General features: G+C 47.1%; 1 protein-coding gene across 1 annotated transcript in view; it reads left to right on the top strand.

Moving 5' to 3' along the window:
* LOC143768181 (uncharacterized) overlaps positions 1–22,674 on the top strand; it is a 124,002-nt gene that overhangs the window by 98,955 nt on the left and 2,373 nt on the right. Inside the window, exons 15-20 of the mRNA XM_077256871.1 lie at positions 14,695–14,732; positions 19,345–19,492; positions 19,622–19,801; positions 19,884–20,007; positions 20,091–20,188; positions 20,369–20,459. Coding sequence (XP_077112986.1) covers positions 14,695–14,732; positions 19,345–19,492; positions 19,622–19,801; positions 19,884–20,007; positions 20,091–20,188; positions 20,369–20,459 — 679 coding nt within the window. The remainder of the gene's footprint in view (positions 1–14,694; positions 14,733–19,344; positions 19,493–19,621; positions 19,802–19,883; positions 20,008–20,090; positions 20,189–20,368; positions 20,460–22,674) is intronic.

Here is a 22,674-nt window from a genome sequence, read left to right as displayed (position 1 = left end):
TGGCATATACTGCACCATGTTCAAATCTCACCAAGGACAACATCTGCAAGGAGTTTGGGTTTCCTCCCACACTCCAAAGACATACTAATAGGGAATTTAGATGGTGAGCCCCAATGGTGACAGTGATGATGTATATAAAGCGCTGCGTAATAATATAGCGCTATATAAGCAAAAGCACAATAATAAGCTCTCATTTTTAGCACTTTTTTTAATTGTAACTCTTATTCTAAATGTTATTTTTATTCAAATAATTCTATGAAGATCAGATGTTTGCCAGAGTATATGTACAAATCATCCTCATCCAGAAATATTGTACAGATAAAAGAATTACAATAGAAAAAAAATCAGGTTTCCAATTAGTTTTTCGCACATCATACAGCAAACAATACAACAATATTAGCATTTGACACTTCAAGGTAACACTTCACATAACATAGCTCAACACTGACACCAGACTGAGATCCAGAGTCAAGAAGAGTAACTAAAACAAAAAAAATTTTATATTAAAAAATGAGATTTAAGTTAAAATAAGGTGCTTCATGGCATAAGACGATGCAGCCAGTATATATATGCTCAAGGCTTGAATAGTATAGTAATCAATTACCAATGCAAGTCAAATTGATTAAAGTATATACTATACCTATAGATGCAAAGATACTACTAGTTGTACATATACAGATTGTTCATTGCAATCACCAAGTGAATTAATCATATATAACTCAATTTTTCTAATGTAACAAGGAAATATATGCAGATAAATTATATTAAATCTCAAGTGCTAGTGCTGTATGTAAAGCCTGAGAAGATATTATAAGCCGTTACTGGTGCAGTATAAAGATTGTGTCCAAATAATAGCCATATATTATGGTAAAAACCTTACCTACATACAGGCATTGGAGACCAGATGCCAGCTGCGTCCCTCATCCCGAAGCACATTTTGGCTATCTTCTACCAGGGGTGTGTCTACATAGAGAGGCCTCGTGATCATTTAAGTTCAAAGGAAACAATTATGGGACGCCAAACAGAAGCCGAGTAAAGTGGTCGATATAAACCAATCAACCTCAGGCTAGGTTCACATTGCGTTAGGGCAATCCGTTTAGCGCTAGCGGATTGCGCTAACGCAAAGTATTTGTAGGGGCCGCATTTAGGGGTCGCGCTAATGTCCCCGCTCTCGCAGATCCCCGATCTGCGAGAGCGGGGAACGGACCTCTGGCGCAAGCAGCGTCCGAGGCGCGTCACAAAAGAACGGCACATTGCTAGCGCGAGCCGAAAAAGGCACGCGCTAGCGATGCGCTTCAGGCTGAAATAACATTGCTGGCAATGGGTGCGCTAACGGACCCGTTGCACGGCGTTAATTGCGACATTTTCGCCGTGCAACGCTGTCCATTAGCGATCACCCACTAACGCAATGTGAACCTAGCCTAATAAAGTGACAAGAGTATGAGGCATTTTACGGCGCATCCAGTTATGATGTTACCACTTGGAAAGTGACTTCCCGTCCTTGGCTGCGGTGGAACGCATAGGATCTGACACACTTGCTGTGGGTGGGGGCTGTTATGATCCTGGTGGTAGGATCTCAAACTGACCTGACACATATACCCTGAATATATAGGACAAGTTCTGGGGATGTGGAAGCTATACTGACCGCAATCCTGATCCTATCCAAACACACTAAAGGCAGCTGTGGAGCGTTACCTGAAAACCTAGACGCCTCGTCACAGCCTGAGAAACTGACTACCCCTAGAGAGAAAGCAAAGACCTCACTTGCCTCAGAGAAATATCCCCAAAGTTTTAAATAGCCCCCCACAAATAATAACGGTGAGTTAAGGGGAAAACACAAACGTAGAGATGAAACAGGTTTAGCAAATGCTAGATAGGCAGATAAAGATAGGTGTCTGTGCGGTCAGTACAAAAACTATCAAAAGTAAACCACGCAGAGAATACAAGAACCCCCACACCGACTCACGATGTGAGGGGCGCACTCTGCACCCCAGAACTAACCAGCAAGCAAAAAATCACAAAAGCAAGCTGGGCTGAACTCATAATATAATGAGAAACGTTTTCAAGGAAATAATGAGAAACTGAACAAGCAAACTTAGCTTCTCATAGCAGGAGACTGGTCACAAGGAATATTCAGGAGAGCACAGGATCAGGACTGAATACACCGACAGCAGGCGACAAGTAAAGGTCCAGGTGAGTTAAATAGGCCCAGCCTAGCAGGAGATGAAACAGCTGAGCCCAGCCATATCGCTAAAGGCCACCAGAGGGAGCCCAAGAACAAACTCACACAGTACCACTCATGACCACAGGAGGGAGCCCGAGAACGGAATTCACAACAGGGGGCAGAAACAAACATTACCACCTATTTATCATGGACGTGATAGTCTGGCATGTGACGCTGTTGGTGCATGAGCACTGGTCTGGAGAAGTCACTTTCCAGGTGGTGACGTAAAACACCTCATGCACTTGTCACTGCTGAGGTGTTATGGAAGCCCAGATTAGTTTGATAGCAGACTTCAGCTTGTCTGCATTGTTGGGCCTGGTGTCTCTCATCTTCCTCTTGACGATACCCCATGGGGTTAAGGTCAGGTGCGTTTGCTGGCCAATCAAGCACAGTGATACTGTTGTTTGTAAACCAGGTATGGTACTTTTGGCAGTGTGGACAGGTGCTGCCAAGTCCTACTAGAGAATGACATTTCCATCTCCAAAAAGCTTGTCGGCAGAGGGAAGCATGAAGAGCTCTAAAATTTCCTGGTAGATGGCTGCACTGACTGTGGTCTTGATAAAACACAGTGGGCCTACACCAGCTTATGACATGGCTCCCCAAACCACTGATTGTGGAAACTTCACACTAGACCTCAAGCAGCTTGGATTGTGGCCTCTCCACTCTTCCTCTAGAATCTGGGACCTTGATTTCCAAATGAATTGCAATATTTACTTTCATCTGAAAACAACATCTTGGACCACTGAGCAACAGTCCAGTTCTTTTTCTCCTTGGCCCAGTTAAGACATTTCTGGCATTGTCTATTGGTCATGAGTGGCTTGACACAAGGAATGCGACACTTGTAGCCCATGTCCTGGATATGTCTGTGTGGTGGTTCTTGAAGCAATGACTCCAGCAACAGTCCACTCTTTGTGAATCCCCACCAAATTTTTGAATGGCCTTTTCTTAACAATCCTTTCAAGGCTGTGGTTATCCCGGTTGCTTGTGCACCTTTTTCTACCACACTTTTTCCTTCCGCTCAACTCTCCAATAATATGCTTGGATACAGCACTCTGTGAACAGCCAGCTTCTTTAGCAATGACCTTTTCTGGCTTACCCTTCTTGTGGAATGTGTCAATGATGGGCTTCTGGACATCTGTCAAGTCAGCAGTCTTCCCCATGATTGTGGAGCCCACTGAAACAAACTAAGGGACCTTTTTAAATGCTTAGGAAGCCTTTAGAGGTGTGTTTTGTTAATTTACTGAGATAATGACTTGGGTTTTCATTAGCTGTAAGCCATAATCATCAACATTAGCAGAAATAAACACTTGAAATAGATTACTCAGTTTGTAATGACTTTATATAATATAAGAGTTTCACATTTTGTATTGAAAAACGGAAATAAATTAACTTTTTGATCATATTCTAATTTTGTGAGAAACACCTGTAGCTTCTAGTATTGGACAGTTATTATCATCAAACCTGTTTAGAGATAGAATGCGTTCGGCAGCAGCCTGGAGACAATACCGGGGTTCTATCCAGTGTAGGTGCAGCACTGTTTTGGTTGTCAGTTTTCGGAATCGTGAGAAACCCAAAAATAATACAAAATAGCCTCATATCCTCATATTACCTGGAACACATGATGTATAGTCTGTCAGACCACAATGTGTTGTACAGTTGGTACATATACCAATTGTATATAGTGATAGAAGAGTAAAAACACATCACTGTATTAATATAGTATAAGTACAGTAAATGGTAAGGTGCTGGAGTGCATGGAATAGGTAAACGATCAGGTTTATAAGCACAGTGTGCTATTAGATAAGATAAAGTGCATGTGCAAAAGGCATAAAGTAAAGTCAGGATAACATTTTTACCTGAAAAGTAAACGTGCTGCCAGGTCCCCTATTCGCGTTTTGGAGCTTGCCTTCTTCTGGAGGGTCCGAAGTGTATGTAATAGCACACTGTGCGTATAAGCCTGATCGTTTACCTATTACATGCACTCCAGCACCTTACCATTTACTTATACTATATTATGACACTGATGTGTAATTATTCTTCTATTACTATATACAATTGGCATATGTATTTGTGACTATACAGCTCTGGCAAAAATTAAGAGACCAGTGCAAAATGTTCATTGTGGAGCATCCCCAGATCATCACCGATCCTCCACCAAATTTCACAGTGGGTGCAAGACACTGTGGCTTGTACGCCTCTCCAGGCCTCCGTCTAACCATTAGACCACCAGGTGGTGATCTGGGGATGCTTCAGCAAGGCTGGAATTGGGCAGGTTGTTCTTTGTGAAGGACGCATGAATCAAGCCGCATACAAGGTTATCCTGGAAAACAGTTGATTCCTTCTGCTCAGTCAATGTTCCCCAACTCTCAGGACTGTTTTTTCCAGCAGGACAATGCACCCTGCCACACAGCTAGGTCAATCAAGATGTGGATGAAGGACCACCACATCAAAACCCTGTCATGGGCCGCCCAATCTCCAGACCTGAACCCCATTGAAAACCTCTGGAATGTAATCAAGAGGATGATGGATAGTCACAAGCCATCAAAGAAGAACTGCTTACATTTTTGTGCCAAAAGCAGTGTGAAAGACTGGTGGAAAGCATGCCAAGACGCATGAAAGCTGTGATTAAAAATCATGGTTATGCCACAAAATATTGATTTCTGAACTCTTCCTGAGTGAAAATATTTGTATTGTTGTTTCTAAATGATTATGAACTTGTTTTCTTTGTATTATTTGAGGTCTGCAAGCAATGCTTTTTTTTATTTTGACCATTTCTCATTTTCAGAAAATAAATACAAAATGTATTACTTGGCACTTTGGAGACATGTTGTCAGTAGTGTTGAGCATTCCGATACCGCAAGTATCGGGTATCGGCCGATACTTGCGGTATCGGAATTCCGATACCGGGATTCCGATACTTGCCGCGTATCGGATACCGGAATCGGAAGTTCCAAGATTCAAAATGCAGAAATTCAGCCAATGAGAATGATTCCAAGTGTGGGCACATCCTGTTTAGCATGGAGGGCATGAAACTACTGGCAAGGCTGTGATTGGCTGCTGAAATGATGTCATGATGCAGTTTAAAAGTCGCTGGCGCCATTTTGCGATCACTCTGCTGTGAATTCAGTTAGTGATAGGACGCTGTTTGCTGACTGAGGGACAGTTTAGAGATAGCGATTTGCTTCTTTGTGCTTTCCAAAGGCTAATTTAGCAACCGCTGTGTTCACCTACTATTCACCTTGCTTTTGCCTTGTAGCGCTGTTTTCACAGCGATCTGCAAGGTCTGTGTGTGTGTGTGTGTGTGAGTGCAGCCCACTCTCTAGTCTGAGTGCAGCCACATAGGCCATCCATAGCTGGTTGTATTCAGTTCAGGGAGGGTGGTTCATTGCCTCATACTGTTCTTTTTTTTTTTTTTTTTCAAGTAGTGTAGTCTGCTGCTAATTTATTCAAAAAAATCCTATTAGTGTCTTTCCACCCGTCTCCAGCTAATTTGTGGAAAAACACTACATAGGATAACGTAGAGGAGGGTTTTTGGGCCTTGCAGCGCCGTTTACGGCTGTCTGCACGGTCTCCGTGTGATTGCAGCTCGCCCTGTAGTCTGTGAGCAGCCATAGCCTGGTTGTCTCCAGCTCAGGGTTGTTCACTGCGTCATACCGCCAAATCAATTTTCATTTTGTTTTAAGTAGTGCAGGCTGCTGCACATTTTTCCAAAAAATTCCTATTAGTGTCTTTCCACCCGTCTCCAGCTAATTTGTGGAAAAACACTACATAGGATAACGTAGATGAGAGTTTTTGGGCCTTGCAGCGCCGTTTACGGCTGTCTGCACGGTCTCCGTGTGACTGCAGCTCGCCCTGTAGTCTGTGAGCAGCCATAGCCTGGTTGTCTCCAGCTCAGGGTTGTTCACTGCGTCATACCGCCAAATCAATTTTCATTTTGTTTTAAGTAGTGCAGGCTGCTGCACATTTTTTCAAAAAATTCCTATTAGTGTCTTTCCACCCGTCTCCAGCTAATTTGTGGAAAAACACTACATAGGATAACGTAGAGGAGGGTTTTTGGGCCTTGCAGCGCCGTTTACGTCTGTCTGCACGGTCTCCGTGTGACTGCAGCTCTATCCGTTGTCAGTTCAGCCCAAAAAAAATAAATAAATAATAAAGTTCACCAAACACACCAGTTACACCACTTTACATTTGTGTAGGCCACATTAGCTCATATTAAAGTCTAGTCCACACTTTAGAAAATTAGTGTTTCTTATACCTGTTAGGAGGAGTTGCTCAGGAATAAGCACACAAAGCCGTTAGTACTTTTCTGCTTATCTTTATCAGTCAACCAAGATGAAGAAGGCAGTGAGTAAGGCACGTGGGCGTGGGCATGGGCGCGGAGCAGGGAGGGGACGTGGGGATTCTGTGCCTGCTGCGGGCACCGGTGACTCATCAGCACCCACTTTCACCAGGCAACAGTCATTCATGCGCAGCTTTGTGTCAGAGCGCCGTACACCGCTGCTGTGTGAAGAACAAATTGAAGCCGTTGTCGGATGGATGGCAGCTAATGCATCAACTTCAATTAGTGCCACATCCTCTCAGACACAGAGCACTGGAGAGCAGCCATCTGTCTCTTCACCACCTGCCAAATTGCCCAGGCAGACAGAGAGCCCAGGACAGGAGCCATCTCTACTTCTGTTCTCTGAATCTCTTGGCTTGGAAACAGGGGGCCAGCTAAGCAGCATTGGAGAAATGGAAGAAGAGGCAGGGTGCAGTGATGCCCAACAGCTTTTTCTCTCTTCCTCTGAAGAGGCGGGTGGGCCAGTGGCTCCGGTCACCACATCGCAGGCCGCATCAGCTGATGATGACACTCAGGTGCCACTTACTGGTGCGTGCTCTGCTGCTGAGACTACCCAGGAAGAGCAGTTGGGGGCAGAGGGTAGTGTAGATGATGAGGTCCTTGACCCATCTTGGCGTGAGGGACAGGAAGGTGGTGGGAGCAGCTCTGAGGAAGAGATTCCCCGTATGGCCCAAAGAGGGAGAGGGAGGGGGAAGACTGCGGATACTGCAGCCTCCGCTTTGGCACCCGTTAGGAGCATGTCTCTTCCAAAAGCCAAAAAGGGCGCTCCCAAGACTTGCAGTGCCTGGTCCTTTTTTGACACAGTTGCAGATGACATTTGCTATGTCAGATGCAAGGTGTGTCATCAAAAAGTCAAAAGAGGTCGAAATGTCAGCAACCTCAATACCTCCAACATGTGGAAACATGTGCGCAACAGGCACCCGGCGGAGTTAGAAAAACACTGAAGAGCTAGGCCAACCAACAGCGGCAGCTACCACCTCTTCAGCTTGTGTTGCCTCTTCCTCTAGCTCACACGCAGCTGGTTCGGCTTCCTCCCAGGATCGCCGTGGAAGAACCTCTGGCCCTTTTGTCCAGAGACCCGCTGTAATTCCACCCGCAGCACCACTTTCCCAGTCATCCACACACTCCCAGCCCAGTCTACAGCCATCGGTAGTACAGGCATGGGAGAAAAGGCGGCCTTTCTCGTCAAACCACCCACGAGCACAGGCTCTGACTGCAGGCATTGCCAAACTTCTGTCACTGGAAATGCTGTCATTCAGGCTGGTGGAGACTGACAGCTTCCGTGACTTGATGTCATTGGCAGTCCCACAGTACAATGTGCCCAGCCGCTTTTACTTCAGCAGGCAAGCCGTCCCTGCCCTGCACAAGCATGTGGAGGGACACATAAAACACGCGCTACTGAACGCCATCAGTAGCAAGGTCCACCTCACCACCGATGCGTGGACCAGTCAACATGGACAGGGGCGATACCTTTCCCTCACTGCCCATTGGGTTAATGTCGTTGAGCCGGGTACAGACCATGCGAGTGGCGCAGGACGTGTCCTGCCCACTCCAAGGATTGCAGGAATCCATTCTGTACGCATTGACTCCTCCTCTTACACCAGTTCCTCAGAATCATCGCTGCAGGAGCCGTCACAGTCCACCTCCACATGGACCCGTGATGAACGTGTACCTGTTACGACCGACATGAGCACAGCCGTGGCCAAACGTCAACAGGCCGTCTTGAAATTAATTTTTTGGGGGAATCGTAGCCACACAGCGCAGGAGCTCTGGAATGCCATCAAGCAGGAGAGCGATGTGTGGTTTGTGCCAGCGAATCTCCAGCCAGGCATGGTAGTGTGTGATAATGGCCGAAATCTGGTGGCAGCTCTGGGCCTCGGCAACCTCACTCACATCCCATGTCTGGCACATGTGCTCAATTTGGTCGTGCAGAGCTTTTTGAGGGACTATCCGGATCTTGATGCACTGCTGCACAAGGTCCGCCGGGATCAGCTGACGCCGCACAGTCTGAAGCGGGTGTAAGGACCCGAGTGCGAGAGGCGAACATATGTGCTGCGCCAGGCCATGAATCCCAGCCCCGCAGTGTTTTAACAATGTTAAGACACTGCGGGGCTGGGATTCATGGTCATCGCGAACCGCAGCGGCCGACATTAAATGAGGTCAGAAGATGGGCAGCGCTAGGCCAGGGGATAACACGACAGCGCAGACTCCTGTACAGCAAATAACAACGCTCAGGAGGCTGCACCCAGCACCAAGGTGGGATTCTTGACATCTGTGCTGCGTCTCATTACAAAGGGAACTCGCGCCTCCAACACAGTTTGACTGTATAAAGGGCTAAATGTTATACGTGTTTCATTCAGCGTGTGCAAGGAGCAAAATTAAAAGAGCAACCTTTGACTTGTGCAGCACTACTGCTGCATAAGCTGTGGCTCTTCTACTTTGTAACCCCTGAGGGGGGGTTAAAGGTTACCTTTGAAATTGGTTCAAGTAGGCTTCGGCCTACACTCTGCTCCCCCTGCAGAGCCCGGGCTCCAACACCGCCAGTTGGGGCCCGGTACTGCTAGCTGCACAGAGCCAAACACCAGCCAATGTGTCAGTGGGGTTCAGCACCGCCAGCTGTTCCCCTGCTGTGCAGCTGGCAACGTGTCCTGCAACTGCCACGCATGCACAACAGACCCAAAGCTGCCGCCAGTGCAGGCTTCGGCCTACACTCTGCTCCATCTCCTCCTCCTGCTGACCCCGGGCTCTAACACCGCCAGTTGGGGCCCGGTACTGCTAGCTGCACAGAGAAAAACACCAGCCAATGTGTCAGTGGGGTTCAGCACCGCCAGCTGTTCCCCTGCTGTGCAGCCGGCATCGTGTCCTGCAAAAGCCACGCAGACACAAGAACTGAAATTGAAGGGAACCTGTCCCCCCTCCCCCAGGCGTTTGTACGTTTTTAAGGCCACCTTGTACAGCGGTAATGCTGCATGTGTGCAAGGTGGCTCATAAACGTATTCTCCTCGCACATGTGGAACTGAAAACACGTCTAAAATGTGTCCTCTGTGTGACCATTTAACCGTCCCGGTGGTGTGACTTTCCTTTGTAATGACACGCTGCAACCCCCTTGGTAGCGCTGCCCGTCTTCTGGCATCATTGTTTGGCTGCCTGCGCCTCTGCGGCCGCCCTGACCCACACAACGCCCCTCGGTGTCTTATTTCTTGGGACTGCGAGGGTGTGATTGATGGGCATGAGCGGTGCATCACTTCGCCTGTCCCTCATCTCCTTCCGCCTTCTTCAGACTGTGCGGCTTCATGGCCGCGGCATGCGATAAGGGATCAGCTGACGCCGCACAGTCTGAAGCGGGTGTAAGGACCCGAGTGCGAGAGGCGAACATATGTGCTGCGCCAGGCCATGAATCCCAGCCCCGCAGTGTTTTAACAATGTTAAGACACTGCGGGGCTGGGATTCATGGTCATCGCGAACCGCACCGGCCGACATTAAATGAGGTCAGAAGATGGGCAGCGCTAACAGCGCTAGGCCAGGGGATAACACGACAGCGCAGACTCCTGTACAGCAAATAACAACGCTCAGGAGGCTGCACCCAGCACCAAGGTGGGATTCTTGACATCTGTGCTGCGTCTCATTACAAAGGGAACTCGCGCCTCCAACACAGTTTGACTGTATAAAGGGCTAAATGTTATACGTGTTTCATTCAGCGTGTGCAAGGAGCAAAATTAAAAGAGCAACCTTTGACTTGTGCAGCACTACTGCTGCATAAGCTGTGGCTCTTCTACTTTGTAACCCCTGAGGGGGGGTTAAAGGTTACCTTTGAAATTGGTTCAAGTAGGCTTCGGCCTACACTCTGCTCCCCCTGCAGAGCCCGGACTCCAACACCGCCAGTTGGGGCCCGGTACTGCTAGCTGCACAGAGCCAAACACCAGCCAATGTGTCAGTGGGGTTCAGCACCGCCAGCTGTTCCCCTGCTGTGCAGCCGGCAACGTGTCCTGCAACTGCCACGCAGGCACAACAGACCCAAAGCTGCCGCCAGTGCAGGCTTCGGCCTATACTCTGCTCCATCTCCTCCTGCTGACCCCGGGCTCTAACACCGCCAGTTGGGGCCCGGTACTGCTAGCTGCACAGAGAAAAACACCAGCCAATGTGTCAGTGGGGTTCAGCACCGCCAGCTGTTCCCCTGCTGTGCAGCCGGCATCGTGTCCTGCAAAAGCCACGCAGACACTTGCTCTTGTACCTTCTGCTCCCCATCCTGGTTCCAGTACCGTCAGCTGGTTCTGGGCAGAGCCTTTGGCTTAGGTGCCTCCCTCTGGGTATCCGAGTTCCACCAACGTCAGGTGGTCCTTGGTAGTGCTTTCAGGCACGGGTACCTCCTGCTTAGTAACCGGGTTCCAGTAACATCAGCTGGTCCTCGGTAGTTCCATTGGCTCTTGGACCTTCGGCTACCCATCCGGGTTCCAGCACCGTCAGCTGGTTCTCGGCAGTGTCTTTTGCTCTTGTACCTTCTGCTCCCCATCCTGGTTCCAGTACCGTCAGCTGGTTCCGGGCAGAGCCTTTGGCTTAGGTGCCTCCCTCTGGGTATCCGAGTTCCACCAACGTCAGGTGGTTCTTGGTAGTGCTTTCAGGCACGGGTACCTCCTGCTTAGTAACCGGGTTCCAGTAACGTCAGCTGGTCCTCGGTAGTTCCATTGGCTCTTGGACCTTCGGGTAGCCATCCGAGTTCCAGTTCCATCAGCTGGTTCTCGGCATTTTCTCAGCCTTCTTGTACCTTCTGCTACATTTCCAAGTTCAAGAGACTAAACACGATGACCCGGAAGACCACCCCTAAGATGACGACGACACCAGAGACGACAACCACCGTGATGACGACGACCCTGGAGACGATGACCCTGAAGACCACCCCGATGACGACGACCCCGGAGACGACGACCCTGGAGACGACGACGACCTGGAAGACCGAGAAGCAGAAGAACAAGAGGCTGCAGAACAAAGAGCAGAAGAACATTAAGCATAACACTAAATATCAGAGCAAAAAATATTATCTAAATTATAAGCAGAAGAAGACTAAGCAGTGTATGGGGGTGAGTCCGTTCCTCCTCGTGGTGCCCCTGGATAAAGCCTGATGCTGCAGGCCAAACTGAACGCGGACAAATGTAACTCTTTTGTGACAGGCAGAACGGAAGGTGTAATCTTCAAACTTTTATAGATAACAACTACGGGAATGCCTGTCACAAATAAGAATATGATGAAGAAGTAGAATATGATGAAGATAATAGTAAAATAAAAAGAATATGAACAATGTAACCAAAAAAAATAATAGGTAGAAGATGAAGAAGAAGATGAATAAGGTGAAGAAGTTGATGTCAAAGAAGCTGATGATGAGGATAATGAAGAAGAAAGTGTGGGAGAAGTAAAAAAGAAGGTGAAGGGCGTGGAAGTAGTGAAACATCAATATCTGACAAAATAAAAAAAAAAATAACAGTCAAAATCTTTCTACCGCCGAACGTCATAAAAAAAACCAAAATCCTGCTATTCTATTACATTGGGCTAAACCTCTGTGCCTTTAATGTCTCCGCCACGTCCCCCAATACATCCTACATTATTCTTAGTTGTTTTCCTTCATGTAGAATGAACCTACAAGTTTATAAAGGGTTTATTTTAATTCCGATATTTTCGTCCCATTGACTTGCATTGGGATCGGGTATCGGTATCGGATTAGATCCGATATTTTGACGGTATCGGCCGATACTTTCCGATACCGATACTTTCCGATATCGGAAAGTATCGCTCAACACTAGTTGTCAGTAGTTTATAGAATAAAAGAATAATTTACATTTTACTGAAAAATATACCTATAAAGAGAAAAATCAGACAAACTGAACATTTTGCAGTGGTCTCTTAAATGTTGCCAGAGCTGTATATTATCGTTACCGTCTATTATAGCTAAGGTGTGGCTGACATTTGTACTGTACCTTGATTAAGCTTGTTGCAGATCTAACTTTCTTTGGGCAATTTGCAATATAATAATTCTCTAAGAGATTACATTTTTGGGAGAGTCTTACACTCCCTATTTTGTAACGTGCGCCATCACTTGGTTCAGTTGTTTATCATTTTTTGTTTTTATATATTATCCCTAATAAAATTTAGCATTTTATATTATTATGGTTTCTCTCAGGCTAAGCTCACATTTGCGTTCGGCGGCCCTGCGTAGGGCTGCGTACATTTTCCTTTCATATCCGCACAGCTGCGCATGCGTCCTACGTACCTATCTTTAACATTGGGTACGCAGGGACATGCATTGTATGCTGATGTGGCATTTTGATGTGCCCGCCGACCGCACAGGAACGCAACTTTTTGCATTCCCATGCGGTCGGCAGCTGTGCGGATGTAAAGGGAAAAAGTACGCAGCCCAATGCAGGGGTGCCGAACGCAAATGTGAGCTTAGCCTCCGCTCCGTACACCTTGTACACACACGGCTCTGCTCCATACACCTCGTACACACACGGCTCTGCTCCGTACACCTCGTACACACAGAGCTCTGCTCCGTACACCTCGTACACATACGGCTCTGCTCCGTACACCTCGTACACACACAGCTATGCTCCATACACCTCGTACACACACAGCTCTGCTCCGTACACCTCGTACACACAGAGCTCTGCTCCATACACCTCGTACACACACAGCTCTGCTCCATACACCTCGTACACACACAGCTCTGCTCCATACACCTCGTACACACACAGCTCTGCTCCATACACCTCGTACACACACAGCTCTGCTCCATACACCTCATACACACACGGCTCCGCTCCGTACACCTCGTACACACACGGCTCCGCTCCGTACACCTCGTACACACACGGCTCTGCTCCATACACCTGTACACACACGGCTCTGCTCCATACACCTGTACACACACGGCTCTGCTCCATACACCTGTACACACGCGGCTCCGCTCCGTACACCTCGTACACACACTGCTCCGCTCCGTACACCTCGTACACACGCGGCTCCGCTCCGTACACCTCGTACACACACTGCTCTGCTCCGTACACCTCGTACACACGCGGCTCTGCTCCATACACCTCGTACACACGCGGCTCTGCTCCATACACCTGTACACACGCGGCTCCGCTCCGTACACCTCGTACACACACTGCTCTGCTCCGTACACCTCATACACACGCGGCTCCGTCCGTACACCTCGTACACACACTGCTCCACTCCGTACACCTCGTACACACACGGCTCCGCTCCGTACACCTCGTACACACACGGCTCCGCTCCGTACACCTCGTACACACACGGCTCTGCTCCGTACACCTCGTACACACAGAGCTCTGCTCCATACACCTCGTACACACACGGCTCTGCTCCATACACCTCGTACACACGCGGCTCTGCTCCATACACCTGTACACACGCGGCTCCGCTCCGTACACCTCGTACACACACTGCTCTGCTCCGTACACCTCGTACACACAGAGCTCTGCTCCATACACCTCGTACACACACGGCTCCGCTCCGTACACCTCGTACACACACGGCTCCGCTCCGTACACCTCGTACACACACGGCTCCGCTCCGTACACCTTGTACACACACGGCTCCGCTCCGTACACCTCGTACACACACGGCTCCGCTCCGTACACCTTGTACACACACGGCTCTGCTCCGTACACCTCGTACACACACGGCTCCACTCCGTACACCTCGTACACACACTGCTCCGCTCCGTACACCTCGTACACACACGGCTCCGCTCCGTACACCTCGTACACACACGGCTCCGCTCCGTACACCTCGTACACACACGACTCCGCTCCATACACCTCGTTACACACACGGCTCCGCTCCATACACCTCGTACACACACGGCTCCGCTCCGTACACCTCGTACACACACGGCTCCGCTCCATACACCTCGTACACCCACGTCTCCGCTCCGTACACCTCGTACACACACGGCTCTGCTACATCCACCCTGTAAACCCCTCCTGACCCCACACAGAAACTTCCCCTCATCCAGCACCATGACAACCAGCACAGAAGTCCTGCATACACTGAGGCCCCTGATCATGTGACCCCTGACTCCTCCCCTCCTGTGACCTCATCACAGGTCCTGTGCGCACAGAGCAGCCATATATGTGGTGTGCGGCTCTGCAGGTGGAGGTAGGTGCTGGAGGTTCCCCATTACTGGGGGGGCGGTGAGCAGTAACCCTTTAGTGTTGTGACTATTTTGGTGCTTTCTGTTGTCACTTTCTAAGTATTACAGTCTTTGTTTTTTTCCCTCTGACATACCACCCAACTAATAAACAGCCAATATAGAAACACTAAGGGTATGTGCACACGCTGCGGATTTTGCTGCGGATCCACAGCAGTTTCCCATGAGTTTACAGTACAATGTAAACCTATGGGAAACCAAATCCGCTGTGCACATGCTGCGGAAAAAAACGCGCGGAAACGCAGCGGTTTATTTTCCACAGCATGTCACTTCTTTGTGTGGAATCCGCTGCGGGTTTGCACCTGCTCCAATAGAAATCTGCAGGTGAAAACCCGCAGAGGAAACCGCAAAAGAAACTGCAATAAATCCGCAGTAAAAACCGCAGCGTTTTTTCACTGCGGATTGTGCAAATCCGCTACGGAAAATTCCGCAATGGAATCCGCAGCGTGTGCACATGGCCTTTGTGTTCTCCTAGTTTTATTGGACCCTACGCAGTATGCAGTATAATGTCCCCACAGTACCGCCATCCCCCCACACACAGTATAATGTTCCCACAGTACCGCCATCCCCCACACACAGTATAATGTCCCCACAGTACCGCCATCCCCCCACACACAGTATAATGTCCCCACAGTACCGCCATCCCCCCACACACAGTATAATGTTCCCACAGTACCCCCATCCCCCACACACAGTATAATGTTCCCACAGTACCGCCATCCCCCCACACACAGTATAATGTTCCCACAGTACCGCCATCCCCCCACACACAGTATAATGTTCCCACAGCACCGCCATCTCCCCAGACACAGTATAATGTGTCCCCAGTACCACCATCCCTCCACACAGTATAATGTGTCCCCAGTACCACCATCCCTCCACACAGTATAATGTGTCCCCAGTACCGCCATCCCTCCACACAGTATAATGTGACCCCAGTACCGCCATCCCTATACACAGTATAATGTTCCCACAGTACCGCCATCCCTCCACACAGTATAATGTGACCCCAGTACCGCCATCCCCATACACAGTATAATGTTCCCACAGTACCGCCATCCCCCCAACCAGTATTATGTTCCCACAGTACCGCCATCCCCCACACATAGTATAATGTTCCCACAGTACCACCATCCCCCACATACAGTATAATGTTACCACAGTACCACCATCCCCCATATATAGTATAATGTTCCCACAGTACCGTCATCCCCCACAGTACTGCAATGCCATTTAAAGTGGTCTTGCTTTTAATACATTTAGGAGGCCTTTATGGCACAGCGAATATAAAAAACGTAGAGTAGGACTGCCCCAATATGAGAGTGCCTGACGTGGCGGGGTGGCTCAAAGAATTGATCAATTGTTTGCTAAATGTCTCATTTTGAAATACAGTTAGAAATCAATATGTGCATGTGCACTTTATGTATTGCGTTCTGACCATAAGCAGCGCTGCCTTCTCCCCTTCCTGTGCTTTAATGTTAAAGATAGGTATGTAGGCCGCATGCGGATGTAGGCGGAGCTGAGTGGTGGAGGTGCAGCCGTGGGCGGGGCTTCATGGAGGAAGTCCGCAGCCCTCCGCAGCTCAGCAAAACGCTAGTGTGAAACTAGCCTTAGCCCCATTCTTAATGTCAGTACAGTTGAACCCGGGGCATACTGTATGAGATAATCACCACACGATAGTTGTATAGGAAAATAGAGTATAATAAAGTCGTTGTGGACGTGATTTCCCCAACATGGTGCAGGGAGATTGTTTTCCCTATAGTGATGTATATTTCTTAATAATAAAACTTAGATTTTTTTATTCATGCAACATACAAGCCTCTGATTGCTCCGGTGATGCCCTGTACTACTGTAGTGCGGGGTGTTATCCCTGCCTGTCAGTGTAATACTAATGACCGCATACACATTAGATAGCTGTCGGCCAAACAATTATGTGGCTGACTGTGATCTCTCCTGACTCCCCCATACACATGAACACGCTGCTTGTCCGAAACATCCTGTAGTCTGTATGAAAGAGCTGCTGGCAGATTCCTGTGGCAGAGGATTATCTCCAGAGAGAACAAAAAGCATTGTCCTCTGTAATTTACCACAACTGATCGTCACTCCTCCTCATCTGTCAGGAGGCCTCAATATATATGAGGCAGCAGCCGATCCGGCTCAGATCAACGGTGATACCTGATTTTAGTCTAATGTGTATGGGGCCTAAGAGATATCTTCTTACTCTCTGCCTCTGGCAGGGCCTAATAGACTTTCATATGTTGCAGGCCCAGAATGTCTTCGGCATGCTCGAATAATATATTCGAGCTCCTGCGACTGCATGTTTTGCTGCAGTAGACAGCTGCAACACATGCAGGGATTGCCTGCTTGTTTGGCAAATGGAAGAAAAAAACACTTTTAAAATGCTACAACATTGTCCATGTAGACTTTATAACAGTCATTGCTGTAGGTTACAGATAACTCCTGTCCCCGGTGTTTTTGGAAACAAAAATGTCTCAAGCTTCTGTGTGTGTGAATCAGACGTGAGATCTAACACAATAGAAGATTACAGCCCGGGGTATACGGGAAACATTCATAGAGACAGCCGGTGGTGATCTAGTCGGTGACGGAGATGTTTCTAGAACCGTAGTAGAAGATGAAAATATCGTCCTCATCATGAAGTAGTTATTTCTCATATCACGTGTAATGAATATCTCCTGCTGTATTGCTAATGCCGATTCCAGTGTCGGTAAATGAGATGAGAATTAGCGTTATGGAAGATGAGTCTATGAGAAACGGATTCAGCTGCCGACTCCGAGGAAGAAACTGCTTGGTGTGTGTGTGTGTGTGGGTGTGGCCTAAAAAATATAAATATAGGATTTATTAGTAGAGTTGAGGGAATTTGTTCGGGTTCCCTCTTATTAAGCAAGTTATAGCGCTTGCCTAATAAGCTGCAGAGGGAACCCAGCTTCCTGAATCGCAGCGGCTGCATGTGTCACGGCTGTGTCACAGTCACAGCACATGCATGGAAAGCCCAACAAACTGGCCAAGGAGCTCAGAGACAGAATTGTGGCAAGGCACAGATCTGGCCAAGGTTACAACAGAATTTCTGCAGTACTCAAAGTTCCTAAGAGCACAGTGGCCTCCATAATCCTTAAATGGAAGAAGTTTGGGACCACCAGAAGTCTTCCTAGATCTGGCCATCCAGCCAAACTGAGCAATCATGGGAGAAGAGCCTTGGTGAGAGAAACAAAAAAGAACCCCAAGATCACACTGGCTGAGCTGCAGAGATTGGAGAAAGTTCCACAAAGTCAACTATCATTGAAGCCCTCCACCAGTCGGGCCTTTATGGCAGAGTGGCCCGACAGAAGCCTGTCCTCAGTGCAAGACATATGAAAGCCTGCACAGAGTTTGCTAAAAAAAACACACAAGAAAGACTCCCAGACTATGAGAAATAAGATTCTCTGGTCTGATGAGATGAAGATAGACCTTTTTGGTGATAATTCTAAGCAGTATGTGTAGAGAAAACCAAGCACTGCTCATAACCTGCCCAATATAATCCCAGCAGTGAAACAAGGTGGTGGCAGCATCATGCTATGGGGGTGTTTTTCAGCTGCAGGGACAGGTCGACTGGTTGTCATTGAAGGAAACATGAATGCAGCTAAGTACAGAGATATCCTGGATGAAAACCTCTTCCAGAGTACTCTGGACCTCAGACTTGGCCGAAGGTTCAGGTTCTATCAAGACAATGACCCTAAACACACAGCTAAAATAACAAAGGAGTGGCTTCAGAACAACTCTGTCATCATTCTTGACTGGCCCAGCAAGAGCCCTGACCTAAACCCAATTAAGCACCTCTGGAGAGACCTGAAAAAGACTGTCCACCAATGTGCACCATCCAACCTGATGCAACTGGAGAGGATCTGCAAGGAAGAATGGCAGACAATACCAAATCCAGGTGTGAAAAACTTATTTTTTAATAAATTTGCAAAAATTACTACTTTTCAGTCAAGATGGGGTGCAGACTGTACATTAATGAGAAAAAAAAATAACTTTTTTGAATTTACAAATGGCTGTAATGAAACAAAGTGAAAAATGTAAAGGGGTCTGAATACTTTCCGTACCCACTGTATTACTGTATTAACCTTGATATATTCATGTAGTGATGGTGGTTCTAGTGACTGTATATTTTAGTAGTTTTTCCATTTTATTCCTACTCTACCAAAATGGACACCGACTCTGACTCCACAACCCTGACTGGAAAATAGTAGAAATATATATATTCACATTAATGATCACCACAACCCTTGTAACCCCACTCCTGGGTCCCCTGCCAGTCTCTGTATTTCCTGGTCACATATGATCTCTACAGCCAATCAGCGGCTGCAGCAGTGAACAAAATAGCCAGTGAATGGAATAAGCTGACTTTGTCACCAACTACACTAATGTTCCAGTGTATCTGAATCAATAATACAACATCTACACGTTCTATCTCCTCATATGTTGCCATTATTATCTCCAGTAATTGTATTATTACATGGGATTCAATATGAATTAATATTTTCATATCCTCTTCTCATTCAGGTCTCTACAATTTTGGATCCTCTCAGTGGAAATCTTTTGTATAAGAATTATCCTGATTTACCCATCAAGGATGGATTGTGACAGAGACAAGATGGCAGAGAGGATATTACACCTCGCCCTAGAGATCCTCTTCTGGCTTACTGGAGAGGTGAGAGATTCTGATGACGTCACATTACATGATTCTTATCTATGGGAATAACAGATGGACAGAACTGGAGAGGTAAGGACTCTGGAAATGTCTGTAGTGAGATTTATTAATGTGTCTCTCCATAACCAGGAATACACAGTAGTGAAGAAGACCTTTAGTGAGCGCTGTCAGGCCCCTGTGTCTGAGGATTGGGGAAGACCCCTGAGCCCAATAGCGTGGCCTGCACCTCACCCCCTGATACATGAGGACATCAATGACCAGAAGATCCTAGAACTCACCTACAAGATGATTGAGCTGCTGACTGGAGAGGTGACACTACTGGGAATGCTGGGACATTATACAGTAACGCTAGGAAGGGATCAGGGGATGATGGTATCATTGTATGTGTCAGGTTCCTGTAAGGTGTCAGGACGTCACCATCTATTTCTCCATGGAGGAGTGGGAGTATTTAAAAGGACACAAAGATCTGTACAAGGATATCATGATGGAGGTTCCTCAGCCCCTCACATCACCAGGTAATAGACAGGACAAAATACACACGGCCTATAATTATCTGTATGTAAAGAATGAATTCAGTCCCTGTATGTGTTTCCTCCAGATCTATCAAGTAAGAGGACAACACCAGAGAGATGTCACCATCATCTTCTTTCACAGGACTGTAAACAAGAAGATCCCGATGTTCCTCAGGATCACCAGGTAGATGGAGAGAAGGTGTCATGAGATCTCCCCTATGATGTGCAGATGGCTGTGAAGGTCTTGAACTTAGTCTTGTTTAAGCCACCAGTATTATATGTTTTATTTGGTGATGGCAGAATTAGAGCTGATCATAGATGTGACTTCTCCGTCTGTCTGTGACTTTTATAATATTTGTTTCAGGGTGAAGATCTGACCCATATTGATACTGCAGAGACACATGTGAGGGGTGATGAGTGGTGTAAAGAGGAGATTCCTACATATGATAACCCAGGTGAGTAGTAACCACTAAATGCAGAGAAGTCACAGATTCTTCTCAGTCACTGGCTGTGGCTGCTTTATCTTTGGTGTAGTCCGGCCATATAACAGTCAAGCAGTCACCATTCTCCTGTTTCAAAGAACTGAAAGTCACATCCAAACATAGACTAAGTGTGAACAGGTGCTGAATCTAGAGTCACGATCTCGTATACAGTCAAATAAGGCAGCACACTGTAGCGCCAAAACTTGCAAACCTGAAATATGAAAATTGAATTGCATTACTGCACTAGAAATATGAAAAATTGAGAAAGTTTAGCGCATAAATTGGCCAATTCATGTGTACCTGGTAGCCACGATAAGGCATTTCTCGTTTACCAGGACCTTACAATGCCTTTCCTCTCTGAGAATAAAGTCTTCATCTGAATGGGAACCTAATGTGAGTCCTCTCTTAGACTAAAGGCTGAGTCACACATAACGATATCGTTAACAATATCGTTGCAACGTCACGCTTTTGGTGACGTAGCAACGATCCGGCTAACGATCTCGTTATGTGTGACAGCGACCAACGATCAGGCCCCTGCTGGGAGATCGTTGGTCGTTGGGGAATGATCAGGACCATTTTTTGGTTGCTGATCACCCTCTGTGATCACTGGATCGGCGTGTGTAACGCCGATCCAGCGATGTGTTCACTTGTAACCAGGGTAAATATCGGGTTACTAAGCGCAGGGCCGCGCTTAGTAACCCGATATTTACCCTGGTTACCATTGTAAAAGTTAAAAAAAACAGTACATACTCACATTCTGATGTCTGTCACGTCCCCCGGCGTCCACAGGGTTAAAACTGCTTTCGGCAGGAGTGCTGCTAATGCACGCGCTCCAGCCGAAAGCTTCCTTGCACTGACTGTGTCAGCGCCGGCCGTAAAGCAGAGCACAACGGTGACGTCACCGCTGTTACTGCCGGCGCTGACACATTCAGTGCAGGGAAGCTCTCGGCAGCAGCGCCTGTGGACGCCGGCGGGGGACGTGACAGACATCAGAATGTGAGTATGTAGTGTTTTGTTTTTTTTTACTTTTACAATGTTAACCAGGTTACTAAGCGCGGCCCTGTACTTAGTAACCCGATGTTTACCCTGGTTACCCGGGTGCTGCAGGGGGACTTCGGCATCGTTGAAGACAGTTTCAACGATGCCGAAGTCGTTCCCCTGATCGTTGGTTGCTGGAGCGAGCTGTCTGTGTGACGGCTCCCCAGCGACCACACAATGACTTACCAACGATCACGGCGAGGTCGTATCACTGGTCGTGATCGTTGGTAAGTCGTTTAGTGTGACTCCAGCTTAAAATCTCTCTCTCTGAGGGGGGTAGTGGTCCTGCTGTGATTAAAAACACCTGTAGCTAAAAGCCGGAGTGCTCAGTCAGAAGGCTAATGAATGCAGATTTCAAAAAAACTGATCTTCACATCCAAACATGGACTAAGTGTGAACAGGTGCTGAACCTAGAGTCACCTAGAAGCTGGTAAACGAGAAATGCCTTATCGAGGCTACCGGGTACACATGAATTGGCCAATTTATGTGCTAAACTTTCTCAATTTTTCATATTTCTAGTGCAGTAATGTAATTCATTTTTCATATTTCATGTTTGTAAGTTGTGCTACAGAGTGCTGTCTTATTTGTTTGATTGTATATGAGTTGGTGACTCTAAGTTCTGTATATATACAATACAGACCAAACGTTTGGACACACCTTCTCATTTAAAGATTTTTCTGTATTTTCAGGACTATGAAAATTGTACATTCACACTGAAGGCATCAAAACTATGAATTAACACGTGGAATTATATACTTAACAAAAAAGCGTGAAACAACTGAAATTATGTCTTATATTCTAGGTTCTTCAAAGTAGCCACCTTTTGCTTTGATGACTGTTTTGCACACTCTTGGCATTCTCTTGATGAGCTTCAAGAGGTAGTCAGCGGGAATGGTTTTCAATTCACAGATGTGCCCTGTTAGGTTTATTAAGTGGGATTTCTTGCCTTATAAATGGGGTTGAGACCATCAGTAATGGTCAGATAAATTAACTTTTGTAAATCAGTAAATCAGATAAAATAACTTTTGAAATGATTTGGAGGGGCCTAAATTTTAGATAACTGAAATCTTCAAAGGATCAAAAACGTATTCAGGAAGTTTACTAACCCCTCAAATAGTGTATCGCAATAATTATCAAAAATTTTAAAACA

This window comes from Ranitomeya variabilis, chromosome 4, assembly GCF_051348905.1.
Source record: "Ranitomeya variabilis isolate aRanVar5 chromosome 4, aRanVar5.hap1, whole genome shotgun sequence".
In the NCBI taxonomy this organism is placed as follows: Eukaryota; Metazoa; Chordata; class Amphibia; order Anura; family Dendrobatidae; genus Ranitomeya; species Ranitomeya variabilis.
This window is presented reverse-complemented; position numbering and strand designations above follow the sequence as displayed.